We start from the raw sequence: 14,597 nt of genomic DNA on the forward strand, positions 1-14,597 counted from the left end.
GAATATCCATGAACAGTACCTCATTATTTCCCGCTTACTGTATGTATTTATTTCATTAGTGTCACTTATAATAATTTTTATGTCTTGCTCTGTATGGCAGTTGCAAATCAACAAATTTCCTCATGTGTCTGTGGTAATAAGCAATTCTGATTCTGTTTCTGAGAATTTCCAGTTGCTTCTGCCCTATTTACGCCCACAACAACCTGCATTGCTTTGAATGTTCCTGAGAATGAAACCATTAGGTATAAAGCACCAGAGATATGTTGGTCCAAAGAGTTTCCTTAAAAGTTTGTATTTGGAGAGTTGAATTAACTGATCTGTGTTGTTAATCAAATCGGGCTTGTCTGCTATTAACCCTGGAGAATTTTAGGCAAAAAAGGAGAATTAGATTTTGTTTGTTGCAGTGTTTTATCATGAACATTTCTGAAAATAATTTGTGATCCTATCTTCACCTTACTTTAATGTTTTATTTGCACCTTTAATAATAAAGGTCAAGATATTGTTGGAAAATCTGGCGTAGTGATTAACTATTGAGTGACAAATGTGTTTGCAGGGAAACCCCTTGTGTACTGTTGTGACTAACTGAACACAAATAATGCTATCTTTGCTTTCAGATGCCCTCAGAGTTACATGGGTCTTTCCTGTGAGAGCTGTGCCTCTGGATTTAATCGTGTTGCCACAGGCTCGTACCTTGGTGTATGTGATGGCTGCAGCTGCAATGGTCATGCTAGCACCTGTGACAAGGTTACTGGGTACTGTCTGGTAAGAGCTTCAAATGTTGTGACAGGAAATTTTAGAGGTGGCAAAGAAATGGCACAACTGGTAGTGCCATGCTTCACAACTCTAGAGACCCAGCTTTCAGTATTGACCTGCGGGAATGTCTGTGTGGAGTTTGCATGTTTCTCTCCGTGGCTATGTGGGTTTCCCAGAGCTGCTCTGGTTTTCCACTTCCTAAAGATGCCTGGGTTAGCAGGTTAATTAGCTGCCGTGAATTGACCTCTGAGTGAGTGATAGGATCTAGGAAGAATTGATTGGTTTGTGGAGAGAATAAAATGAGTTTAGTGTGGTGGATTAAGGGGAACCAGTGAATATGGTGTACTTGGATCCTTCAAAAGGCTAGGGTCCCACACAAAAGGTTGGTTAACAAAGTTAGAGTAGCTGAAATTGGGTGACGATTAAGGGTTGGTTAACAGAAAGCATAAGATGGTAGGGCTTGACTAATGTGGCACGTGCCTGGATTAATACTTGGGTGCCAGACGTTCATAATCTACATCAATGCCTTGGCTTGAGGGGAGCGCATGTAATATTTCCAAGTTTGCTGATGGCATAAAATTAAATGGGAATGCAAGCTGCAGTGCAGATACGAGGAGGCGGGAGACAAACTGAATGACCAGACAGCTACTTAGCAGATGGAGTACAGCAAGGAAACGTGACATTAACCACTTTGATCGAGCAATGTTGTTTGATGCACGTCTGCAGCTGGATATATGACTCCTAATTCATGTGAGTGTGATCAGCAATAATAACAAGAACGGAGGATTTTTCTGTTTCTGTATGCCAAGGCTGAATGTCTTCCCACTTCTGTATCTCACAGAACTGCCAGCATAACACAGAGGGCCCACAGTGTGACAAGTGCAAAGCAGGGTTTTTTGGCAATCCCACCCGTGGAACTCCCAATGACTGCATGCCCTGCCCCTGCCCGTTCATTGACTCCAACAGCAGGTATGTGTCACACAGCAGGCAGCCTGGCAGAACAGCAGAGCTGGAACAACTTGGTGTATTGGATGCAGTCCACTAGACTGTCAGGTTAATGGGTTGGCACTGAATTAGGAGAGGATTAAATAGTTTCCACATTAATCACATACTTTTTGTTCAGTCACCTTATGTTTCCTCATTTTAGCCTTTTCTATATTTGTTGTTCCCCAATATGTTCATCAATGACAGATAACTTACCGTAGATTCCGGACTACAGAGCGCACCTGATTAAAAGCCGCTGGCTCTAATTTTAGAAATAAAATCAATTTTTTACTTGTAAAGGCCGCACCGGATTTTAGGCCGCAGGTGTCCCACGTTGTAATATGAGATATTTACACAGAAAGATATTACACGTGAGGATTTTTTAACTTTTAATTAAATCCATATGGTAACAAAAACAAATACATATTGCAAATGCTTTTTTTCGAACCGTGCCTGTAACGCGGCTACTTTTAAATATACGTTGTGTATACTTCTTTACTGAACAACATTCCAATATCTCCTAACGACTGGTAAAAAATATATATACTGCAGCCTACCAGGAAAAGTTATTGATCGCCTTTAACTTAAAAGCAGCGTTTTCGCTCCGCCGCTCCCCCCCCGCCGTCCCGTTTATCGCAAACCGGTATCCCACAAGACGCGGCGAAACCGGGTGTGACGTCATAGCATCCCGCGATGTAGTACAGAAAACAAATATAGTTAAAACTCTTCTAACTTTAACTAGAAATTACTAACAAATGAATTACTAAGCGAAAATATTATAAACTAAATATATATACTGCAGCCTACCAGGAAAAGTTATTGATCGCCTTTAACTTAAAAGCAGCGTTTTGGCTCCGCCGCTCGCGTAATGTGCTCCCCCCCGCCGTCCCGTTTATCGCAAACCGGTATCCCACAAGACGCGGCGAAACCGGGTGTGACGTCATAGCATCCCGCGATGTAGTACAGAAAACAAATATAGTTAAAACTCTTCTAACTTTAACTAGAAAATGAATTACTAAGCGAAAATATTATAAACTAAATAACTGCCATAAAGGCAGCACAATGCTTTTCTTCGAGTGTTTTCCATGTTGATGAGGGTGAGTACAAATGACTGATTTACAATAATTTAATTGTGAAAGTGCGCTTGATTTATCGTACAATTTCATTGGACCTCTGTGAACTACTCATCAATTTTATTGGTCTACTGTTACGAGGCAAAATGTTTTTGGCGGCATGAAAAAAAACCATGTATTAGCCGCTCTGTATTAAAGGCCGCAGAGTTCAAAGCTGTTCAAAATGTGGGAAAAAAGTAGCGGCTTAAAATCCGGAATCTACGGTAGTCAGTCCAACACTGACTGAGCTTCAAAAACTTAAATATCTGCATCTTTCCCTGGAAGTTAATTTACAAAAAAGTGGATATTTCCATGCTCCCCATCTTGTTTTGTTGAGTACCCACTCATCACTTCCCCCGAGCTCTCTCATAGTCCCACTATCCCATTCTGCCCTTTTCTGCCTCTTTACTTCTTTCCCATTCTTTCCTTACTCCACACCTCTCCCCTTGCCATCAGTGTCTGGCACTCTCCCCCCCCCCCCCCCCCCCCCCACCTTTTCCTGTGTCTTCCTCCCCCTGATTCCCTTGCACACCCCCGTCCACACACCTCTCCCACCTTCTCTGCTAGCTTCTATGCCCCCCGGACCCTGCATGCCTTTCCTCCTCCCCCTACAACACAGTACACTTGTGTTTTCTGAGCCACTGTATTAAAGGTTCAGGATGCAGGCTATGTTAGTAAAGGCTCCCTCAGAAGTGACATCCAGCTGAGATCTGCAGAAGGTTTCATGTTCCCAGTGCCCTAACTGATGTCTGTGTTTGCCTGCAGGTTTTCAGACAGCTGCTTCCTGGATACGGATGGTCGTCCCACCTGCGACGCCTGTCAGGCTGGCTACACTGGGCGACGATGTGAAACGTGGGTGCATTGTGACCACAGTCTGTTTCTCTGGGCTGGCGACAAGCAAGTGGTTTTGCTTTAACCTGTGTTTGTTTTTTTTTGTAGTTGTGCTATTAATTACACTGGAAACCCAATGACTCCAGGTGGAAAATGCACGTCAATTGGTAAGTTCCAGGAAGCTATACACACCTCACACACAAAGCGAGTAAGAGTTGTAGGGATTGTATTCCTTCAGTCAGAAGCTCAATGTTATCAGAGTTCAGATTAACTTTGGGATTCTAGTGTAAATGAAAAGCCATCAATTTCTTTACTAATATTTAGAAAATGGGTGGTAACACGTTGAAAACATTACTAATTACATTTCTTGTTGCCCTGACATCTATGTTATAATCCTAAGTGAAGTTCCTTGTTCTGTAATAAAGCAGGTGAATTTGCAAAGTGTGACAGCAAAGGAACTGACGTCACAAATCTATCGACAGGATATTGTGTGTGCAAGGTATGTTATAATGCTTGGACATTGGGGGGAATGAACATAGACAGCTACAGCACATTACAGGCCCTTCGGCCCACAATGTTGTGCTGACCATGTAACCTACTCTAGAAATTGCCTAGAATTTCCCTACTGCATAGCCCTCTGTTTTTCTAAGCTCCATGTACCTATCTAAATTTCTTAAAAGACCCTATTGTATCCTCCTCTACCACCATCGTTGGCAGTGCATTCCACGCACCCACCACGCTCTGTGAAAAGCTTACCATTGACGTCTCGCTTGTACCTACTTTCAAGCGCCTTAAAACTATGCCCTTTAGTGTTAGCCATTTCAGCCCTGGGAAAAAGCCTCTGACTGTCCACACGATCAATGCCTCTCATCATCTTATACACCTCTATTAGGTCACTTCTCATCCTCAGTTGCTCCAAGGAGAAAAGGCCAAGTTCACTCAACCTATTCTCATAAGGCATGCTCTCCAATCCAGATAACATCCTTGTAAATCTCCTGTTCACTCTCTCTCTATAGTATCCACATCCTCCTTGTAGTGAGGTGACCAAAACTGAATGCAGTACTCCAAGTGGGGTCCAACTAAGGTCTTGTATCGCTTTAGCATTACCTCACGGCTAGTGAACAATGGAGAATGTGGTCTGTGCTGTTGGTGGTACTGTACCGGACATCCACGGGAGAAGGCAGTGGCAAGATAGAGCTTCGGCAGTAGTGAGAGGTTCCTGTCGGAAGTAGTTTTGAATGATGTGTTTGAATCAGTTATAGCCTTTGAATCAGTGACTACTTCAAAGGGATAGAACATTTCCATTATGAGAGGAGACTGGAAAGGCTAGATTTGATATTCTTAGCGTGGAGGAGGCTGAGGGCAGAGATCTGATAGAGTTGAATAAAATTATGTCTGTCATAGATGGGATAGATAGTGAGAAAGTTTTCCCTACACTGGAGATACCTAAAACCAAAGGTCTGAGTTTTAAGGTGAGGACAAAGAGATAGTGGGGGATCTGAGAATGATTTTGGTTAGAGTTTAAAAGGCCCTCTCAGAGAGAGTAGTGGAGATAGTTTCTCAACATCTGGATAAGCAATTTAATTACCAAAGCCAGGGGTGTCTAACTCATTTTAGGTCATGGGCCGGATTGAGCAAAATGCAGCTTCATGCGGGCCGGATCAGTCGGACGCGTGCGAACGCAGCTTTCGTTGCCTCCGTTTTTTCAGCCTGCTCTCATGTGTCTCAGTCTCTGCTATAACTACAAAATGTTTCACTTTACAAATTCCGTTTCTTATGAAGAAGACTGCCGAATAAACACTAAAAACCCTGAAAACCTGGTACCTGAATAAACTCAGCATTAGCCATATCATACGCCATAGGCGCTTCGATTACTGGGGACAGCTTTAATAGTAATTAGATATTATCTCGCGGGCCAAAGATAATTCCACCGCGGGCTGGATTTGGCCCGCGGGCCTTGAGTTTGACAGATATGCTATACACCATGTGCTGATAAATGGGTTAGTGTAGATGGGGTACTTCATAGTTTGCATTGACGTGATAGGCTGAAGGGCCTATTTTGTACTGTAGGACTCTGTGACTAGAGTATTTGACCTATGGATTCAACGTGTTTATTGATTTACATATCTTTGTTTGAATTCTGGCTCTGTGTTCAAACAAAGCCCACTCCATACTTTATATTGATGCTTTCTGAATTTTGAAATTGTTTACATGCCAGTAAAGATTTGAAAATCCTCTGCATCCTTGGCCAAATTGTTTCCTGATTCTGCACGCATGCTTGCTGCTGTATATATGTTTCAGTGGCTGTGGTTCTCTAGCCTCCGATTATCCATCTTGCTCCAATCCCACCTCCTCCTGCTTGGGAAAATTCTAGCCTGGGAGAAAAAAACTGTGACTATCCACCTTACCTACACACCTCATGATGTTATGTACCTCTCTAAGGTCGACCCTCGATTGCCTATGTTCCAGCTGATTCATCCTCCTTATAACTCAAGCCCTCCAGTCCCCGTAACATCCTTGTGACTATTTTTGTACCCTTTAGAACAGTTCCTTCAATTAGTTTTGTCTCATTGATATTATTATGTTATATTCTGAGTGTGTGAAATGCAGAGATTGACTTGATGGATCAAGTCTTGCCATTGGCATTTAGTTATGACAAATGGATTGCCTTCAACTGCTCCTTTCTGTTGTGTCTCGTCCTTTTGACTCTAAGTACTCGGAGGCCCAGGTCTCGCAAACCATTATCAAGCTCTTGCTGTGTTGGCTCTCTTACAGCCCAATGTTATTGGAAGAATCTGTAATAAATGCGAAAAGGGATCCTTCAATTTAGATGAGTCCAATGTGGACGGCTGCCTGAAATGTTTTTGCATGGGGAACAGCAAAGACTGCGCCAGTTCATCTTGGCACAGAGACCAGGTTAGTCCATAAGTAAAACTGTTAGTGAAGTAATTCCCGTTTCTCCAGGAAATTTTTGGATTTATTCTAACAGAATCTGATCTGGTTTACAACTACAGTATGTTGATGATTGCATTTTTCAATGAGGCATAGGATAGGTATGGAGGATGTTAGCAGGGGAAAACTGTTCCATTATTATTTGCTCTCCAGTCAAAGTTTTTTTCATCTTTTTCCATTTAAGTTACATTCAGTAAGTAATTTGTACTAAAGTGCTTGTGATATCAATGTGGTGGATGCTGTGTATTTCGTGCAGGGGATTAAACTGAGCGTTAGCTTTTGCCATGTTCTTTTTTAAGGATTTATTGTCATTATCCAGAAAACTGAGGTTTTGCAATAAATTTTCATCTAAATTCTTTAACAGCCACATTGCCATTTGCAATAATATACACAATACAGGAAAACCACATCCCTGACATATTTAGTTGTTTGCCTGTTCCCCATCTCCCTCTGGTGCTTCCCCCCTCCCCCTTTCTTTCTCCTGAGGCCTCTCGTCCCATGATCCTTTCCCTTCTCCAGCTCTGTATCACTTTTGCCAATCACCTTTCCAGCTCTTAGTTTCATCCCACCCCCTCCGGCCTTCTCCTATCATTTTGCATTTCCCCCTCCCCCCACTACTTTCAAATCTCTTACTATCTTTCCTTTCGGTTAGTCCTGACGAAGGGTCTCGGCCCGAAATGTCGACAGCACTTCTCCCTATAGATGCTGCCTGGCCTTCTGTGTTCTACCAACATTTTGTGTGTGTTGTTTGAATTTCCAGCATCTGCAGATTTCCTCGTGTTTGTACAGGAAAATCTGGATTTTTTTAGGCTAATCCTTCATGTTTCTGAGTCTGGTCAACGTTATCAAATATGCCTTGTTTCAGAACACTGCAAGTGAATTTGACAGCTCACAGTGAGATATTTGGTTCTGACAAAGGGTCTTACACCTAAAAGCTAAACTTTTTCTTTCCCATTGATGGCCTGATTACTGAGTGTTATCAGCATTTTGTTTCAGATTTCCGGCAGCTGCACTCACTGCATACAGCTCTCACAAAGCAGGATTTTGTTATATAGACGTGTCCCAGTAATAGAACTCAATACTTCACATAGTTGTAAATACATAGAGCAGATGAACTTTTCTTCTTGTGCTTTTACTGAATTGTGTTGTTTGTTCCTCACAAGGTGCGGGCCAGTTTTCATGCCCAGGAGCAGAATCTTTATGCCTTGAGCAATTTGGCAGACTCTCATAGGACATCTGAAGGAATTCGGTTCAGTGCTTCAAATGAGCTGACTTTTTCAGCTTTTGCCACGATTCCGCGAGACATCTACTATTTAGTTCTGCCTGAGCATTTTAAGGGTGATAAGGTAAATAAAGTTCCTAATTTGGGTTGCCATTGCAAGTCGAGTAACAGCACAATAGAGACACAACAAAAATGTTGGTGGCTTCTGGCTATGTGGCCCAGTCTAGTGCCAGCCCCACTTTGCTGTGAGAGCTAACATACAACAGGTGGACTGAATGGCCTTCTCTGTTGGATGCACCACAGCTTGGTATGGCAACTACTGTACCCACGGTCTCCTGACTCCTGAATGGTCCAATTGCACATGAAGTTAACTCCTCAACCTCCCTCCTCATGGCCCTCGTACCTTGTTTGACAATGGCCCGGCACTTCTTCTGTAACTGTTAGATTATATTCTGTATTCTGTTATAGCTTTTCCTCATGTATGTAAAGAATGATCTGTCTATACGGCATGTAAACTAAAGATCTTCGCAGAGTCAGAATCAGGTTTATTATCACCAGCATGTGACGTGAAATTTGTTCACTTAGCAACGGCAGTTCAATGCAATACATAATCTAGAAGGCAAAGAAAAAGAATAATAAATTAAATAAAAAATAATAGTAATAATAAATAAACAAATAAATCAATTATGTATATTAAATAGATTTTTAAAAGAATGCAAAAACAGTAATATTGTGTATTTTAAAAAAGTGAGGTAGTGTCCAAAGATTCATTGTCCATTTAGCAATTGGATGGCAGAGGGGAAGAAGCTGTTCCTGAATTGTTGAGTGTGTGCCCTTCAGGCTTCTGTACCTCCTACCTGATGGTAACCGTGAGAAAAGGGCATGCCCTGGGTGCTGGAGGTCCTTAATAATGGACTCTGCCTTTCTGAGTCACCACTCCCTAAAGATGTCCTGGGGATTTTGTAGGCCAAGATGGAGCTGACTAGCTTTACAACCTTCTGCAGCTTCTTTCGGTGTCTGTGTCCCAGATCTCGGTACATGAGTCAATAATAAACCAATTAACAGACTCTGTTAATTGATTGCCTTGTACTGGGTTTCTGGGTGGTCTTTGTTTCCTGTAAATGAGGTCTCTTGTTTGCATTTATCATGTCCTGTTTGCTTTGTTCCTTGCTATCATTTCACTGCTTTTCTGAAGGATTAAGTGAAAATCTGAACATCAGAAAACTGATGAAATGAGAACTGGTACACCCATTCTGGGTTCTGTCCGGGGCAAAAGCAGAGTGATTTCAATATTTGAATAAAGACCGTATGAGAAAGAATGACAAACAGTGCCTGTGCAGGATATCATTTAATTGTTTCCATGCCAGCTAACAGTGCAAGTGTTTCTGCACTTAATTTAATGTCTCATTTATAGAAGGAATAATGTTTGTTTAGTTCCTGTTCTGTTGAGATACCTTGTACCCAGAGGTGCTACCTTGGCTCCTTCTGCTCAGCATCTGCTCGGATTTGGAGATTTCCAGCAAAGGCTCAAAGGTTCATTTTATTATCATAGTGTGTAACTCTGAAATTCTTCAGTTCTCCAGTTAGCCATGAAACAAAGAAAAGAAAAGGAGCACTGCCATCATCTCCTAAATGCCACCTCCTTGTAATGAAAAAAAAACGAACAAAAATGAGCAAGTTACATTCAGTAGTTCCTGCCTTCTGTTTTTAAATATTATTGATTACTTTCTCTCTTTTGTCAATTTCTGTAGGTTACTTCCTATGGAGGGAAATTACAATACACCATCCTACACAGAATCTCGCCTAGTGCCTCACTTGTCACTGGACTCCCGGATGTAGTTCTACAAGGCAACAACATATTCCTGGAGCACTACACCAGGAGACCGGAACAGGGTGTACACACCACCATTACAGTCCCTTTTAAAGAAGTAGGTTGTCACTTTATCCCGATGTACACTGGAATGGAGAGGAGCTCTGTTGTTAGTTAAAATTGATGATGATGCTGTCATCCCTGCGACTCCTAAACTCTGTTCCTTGACTTATAAGAGCTAACACTCCATAAGCTTTCTTAACTACCCTATCTACTTGTGGGGCAACATATTAATGTTGACCTTTTTGCTTATCTACACTGACCTTATTTGCTTGCATTAAGATCCCATCATTTTACGCCTTGCCTAGTTAGCAACCAGTCTAAATGTTTTTGAATGTGCCAGGGCTTTTTATTCTGCCAGCTTGAAATGTGAGGCGTTAGATTAGTTAACAGGCAATAGAACACACATGGGCTATAGTTCCATCTGAAGTTCTGTTTGTCATTTCGGATCTGAGGAGGGTTGTCTTTACCATGGTTGGAGTGCAACAAAGGTTTACTTCTTTCTGTTCAGGAGTCCTGAGTGACTGCTTGGCTGGCAAGCCTGACATGATAAGATCAATATCACAGGAATGTCAGAAAAGGAAAGTTGATATCAAAGATTTTAATTGAATAAATCAAATGGAGGAAGCTGATTTTAATCAAATGTAGAGAGGTTGTTCCTGATGGCTGTAGTGCCCAGAATCAGGGGTCACAGCATCTTAGAATCAAGATCAGAGAATTTTTCACCTTAGGTGAAACTGTGGAACACTCTTCCACAGAAGGCAGTCATTAAATATATCCAGGAGGTGGTGGGTATATTTCGTAATGCAGAGGGGTTAGTAGTATGGGCAGAAGATCAGAGCCGTGTTCAGATGTGATAATCAGTCATCATCAAAAGGGAACAGCAGATCCAAAGAGCCAATGGCTGATTCCAACTGTCTAGCTTTCTATGAATCAGTGTTGATAGATCAGCACCGCCGGGTTGAGTGTTGTGTCAATAGTCTAAGAAGTTGGGATCGATCCAGATCTCCGGAGTCTGCATACTCTGCTGGTGACTGTGGGGGGGAGGGGGTGGTGTTTACATAGAACATAGATTAGTACAGCACAGTACAGGCCCTTTGGCCCACAATGTTGTGCTGACCCTTAAACCCTGCCTCCCATATAACCCCTCACCTTAAATTCCTCCATATAACTGTCTAGTAATCTCTTAAATTTCAGTAGTGTATCTGCCTCCACCACTGACTCAGGCAGTGCATTCCACACACCAACCACTCTCTGAGTAAAAAACCTTCCTCTAATATCCCCCTTAAACTTCCCACCCCTTATCTTAAAGCCATGTCCTCTTGTATTGGGCAGTGGTGTCCTGGGGAAGAGGCGCTGGCTGTCCACTCTATCTATTCCTCTTAATATCTTGTACACCTCTATCATGTCTCCGCTCATCCTCCTTCTCTCCAGAAAGTAAAGCCCTAGCTCCCTTAATCTCTGATCATAATCCATACTCTCTAAACCAGGCAGCATCCTGGTAAATCTCCTCTGTACCCTTTCCAATGCTTCCACATCCTTCCTATAGTGAGGCGACCAGAACTGGACACAGTACTCCCAGTGTGGCCTAACCAGAGTTTTATAGAGCTGGATCAATACCCCGCGACTCTTAAACTCTATCCCTCAACTTATGAAAGCTAACACCCCATAAGCTTTCTTAACTATCCTATTTACCTGTGAGGCAACTTTCAGGGATCTGTGGACATGTACCCCCAGATCCCTCTGCTCCTCCACACTACCAAGTATCCTGCCATTTACTTTGTACTCTGCCTTGGAGTTTGTCCTTCCAAAGTGTACCGCCTCACACTTCTCCCGGTTGAACTCCATCTGCCATTTCTCAGCCCACTTCTGCATCCTATCAATGTCTCTCTGCAATCTTCGACAATCCTCTGCACTATCTACAACACCACCAACCTTTGTGTCATCTGCAAATTTGCCAACCCACCCTTCTACCCCCACATCCAGGTCATTAATAAAAATCACGAAAAGTAGAGGTCCCAGAACAGATCCTTCTGGGACACCACTACTCACAACCCTCCAATCCGAATGTACTCCCTCCACACGACCTTCTGCCTTCTGCAGGCAAGCCAATTCTGAATCCACCTGGCCAAACTTCCCTGGATCCCATTCCTTCTGACTTTCTGAATAAGCCTACCATGTGGAACCTTGTCAAATGCCTTACACAAATCCATGTAGATCACATCCACTGCACTACCCTCATCTATATGCCTGGTCACCTCCTCAAAGAACTCTATCAGGCTTGTTAGACACGATCTGCCCTTCACAAAGCCATGCTGACTCTCCCTGATCAGACCATAATTCTCTAAATGCCCATAGATCCTATCTCTAAGAATCTTTTCCAACAGCTTTCCCACCACAGACGTAAGGCTCACTGGTCTATAATTACCCAGACTATCCCCACTACCTTTTTTGAAGAAGAGGACAACATTCACCTCCTTCCAATCCTCCAGTACCATTCCCGTGGACAATGAGGATATAAAGATCCTAGCCAGAGGATCAGCAATCTCTTCCCTTGCCTCGTGGAGCAGTCTGGGGTTCCTCCGACATATGCTTGAAGAAACAGATTTACAATGGAATTAACACACAAATCAATGTGGGGATTGATCATGAGCCAGTGCTATCTGTGTGCATCTCAAAATGGTTCTATTGATTCTTTTTATTGTAATACATAAAGATAAAATAGTTCTGGGTGGTGACATACACTTTTGGGGGTTGCAGGGGAGTGCTTTGTAGAGAGGCCCCCTTGGTCCAAGGATTCTTGGTGAAATGTATCTGCATTTATCATAAATGCATCTACATAGAAACATAATGTTTGTGAGAAGTTGGGGGTTAGCTGCCTTCATATACTGCTACAATGTTTTGGTGTAGCTTTAGATTTTGCAGCAGGCATTCCTGACAAACAAAAGACGTTTTAAAGAGAAGGTGAGTTGGGAATGAGTTTGTGAGCTTGGAGAGAGTACGGCCTGCTCCTGCTCCGTTTCCTCCAGCTTGTGGCCAACACCCGACCTGCATCCCCTACATTTGCTTTTCCACTTAGTTCTGGGATGATACCACACTGATCAGCATTTTACCTCAAGCTCGGGGTAAGCGATGACTGGACCCAGTGTGTAGCTGCCAACATGGTTTGTTGAAAGACTGATTTTTGTGCATTTTATTACAAATAACACAATGTAACATACAAAGGGATGCCCTGAGTGCAGTGCCCTCATGCTGACTCCCAGCTGAGTGTCCACAGCAATCACATTCCCCTCATCCTATGCCCTCGGAGTGATACAGCTTACTCTCCCTCACACTCTCCCTTGTTACCAAGACCTGAGGACCTGAATTGTAGGAAAAGATTGAATACGTTAGGAACAACACACACAAAATGCTGGTGGAACGCAGCATCTATAGGGAGAAGCACTGTCGACGTTTCGGGCTGAGACCCTTCGTCAGGACTCTTAGGTTAGGACTTTATTCCCTGGAATGTAAGAGAATGAGGGGAGATTTGATAGAGGTATAGAAAATTATGAAGGATAATGATAGAGTAATTGTGAACAGGCTTTTTCCATTGAGATTGGGTGAGACTGGAATTAGACCATATGTGAAAGGTGAAATGTTGAGGGGAAATCTGAGGGGGAATTTCACTCAGGGTGGTGTGAATGTCGAATGAGCTGCTACGGAAAGTGGATGCGGGTTCGATTGCAATAATTAAAGCAAATTTGGATAAGTATAGGAATAGGAGGGGTATGGGGAAGTGATGGTGGATAGGACCAGGCAGAATAACAGCTTGGTCCTAACTAGATGGGCCAAAGGGCTTGTTTCTGTGCTGTAGTGCTCATGAGCCAACGGCATGCCCAGGATCTTCCCTTTTGATTCCTTTAAATTACTCCGGCAGCAAATTAAGCTGCCAGCAAAGAAAGCAGGGGAACAAGGGAGACTTGCACAGTCACTGAGAGAATGTGCAGTCTCTGCACAAAGAGCACGGGAGATCAGGATTGGATCCATGTTCTTAGACAACAGAGCAGGGAAACCTGTCCATTCCTTCAGGTTAATTTGGTGTCACTGCACATCATCAATGGGTACTCTGTCACTGAATGAAATGCCTCACATTAGAACTGTATTACCTATAACAAGAAAGTACAACGGCTGGAGAGTGAAGCAGATCCCAAGCAAGAACATGATAAAGTGAAAGCTGGAAATCTGTAATCAGCACTGAAACTCTGTAAGTATTCAGCAGGTCAGGCATTAACTAGAGCAAAGGAAACAGTAAATGTTTAGGTTGATAAGTCAAGGACTTCAAACAACATTTCTCATTGATAGAATTTTGCTGCATTTTCCATTATCTTGAACATTTGATTTTTGAAGAAAGAGCAGGCTAGCCACTTGTCTAATTTTTCAGTCACTTACGATTCAGTTTGATTGTCTTTTCAGACGGAATGGCGCCGTGCAGATGGACAACCTGCCACCAGAGAAAACCTCCTAATGGCTTTGGCTGATATTAAGCTTTTCATGATCCGAGCAAGTTATTCTGAAGGAGCAACTGAGACTAGGTAGTGTATGGACACATCCCTGAATAGGTGTTGCAGCTTGGTGCCCAGCTTACTGCATGTGTGGCAGCTGAGGTGAGGGTTTAACCTGGACTGCAGAAGCTGAGAGGCAGCAGCTTTCCCAGTTTATTGTCGCAACAACTGGCTTCACATCAGTTATTAGTGCATGCTGACACCTGCTGAATGCCTCCTTAGAATCCATCATAAAGCTCTAATGAAGGTCCAATTTTTAAAGCATTTCAAAGAAATGATTAACATCAGTTGTAAGTATGGTGGCTGATGTGAAGCAGCTTGAAGAATGA

At 42.8% G+C, this 14,597-nt stretch overlaps 1 protein-coding gene across 6 annotated transcripts in view; it reads left to right on the plus strand.

The window, feature by feature from the left end:
- Window positions 1–14,597, plus strand: part of hspg2 (heparan sulfate proteoglycan 2) — a 528,874-nt gene that overhangs the window by 240,616 nt on the left and 273,661 nt on the right. For all 6 annotated transcript variants that reach the window (XM_073031647.1, XM_073031648.1, XM_073031651.1 and 3 more), the window contains exons 18-26: window positions 615–762; window positions 1,595–1,722; window positions 3,615–3,701; window positions 3,789–3,847; window positions 4,106–4,179; window positions 6,456–6,596; window positions 7,796–7,978; window positions 9,606–9,782; window positions 14,180–14,298. In XM_073031647.1, coding sequence (XP_072887748.1) covers window positions 615–762; window positions 1,595–1,722; window positions 3,615–3,701; window positions 3,789–3,847; window positions 4,106–4,179; window positions 6,456–6,596; window positions 7,796–7,978; window positions 9,606–9,782; window positions 14,180–14,298 — 1,116 coding nt within the window. The remainder of the gene's footprint in view (window positions 1–614; window positions 763–1,594; window positions 1,723–3,614; window positions 3,702–3,788; window positions 3,848–4,105; window positions 4,180–6,455; window positions 6,597–7,795; window positions 7,979–9,605; window positions 9,783–14,179; window positions 14,299–14,597) is intronic.

The sequence above is a fragment of the Hemitrygon akajei genome, chromosome 29 (genome assembly GCF_048418815.1).
Source record: "Hemitrygon akajei chromosome 29, sHemAka1.3, whole genome shotgun sequence".
NCBI classification, from domain to species: Eukaryota; Metazoa; Chordata; class Chondrichthyes; order Myliobatiformes; family Dasyatidae; genus Hemitrygon; species Hemitrygon akajei.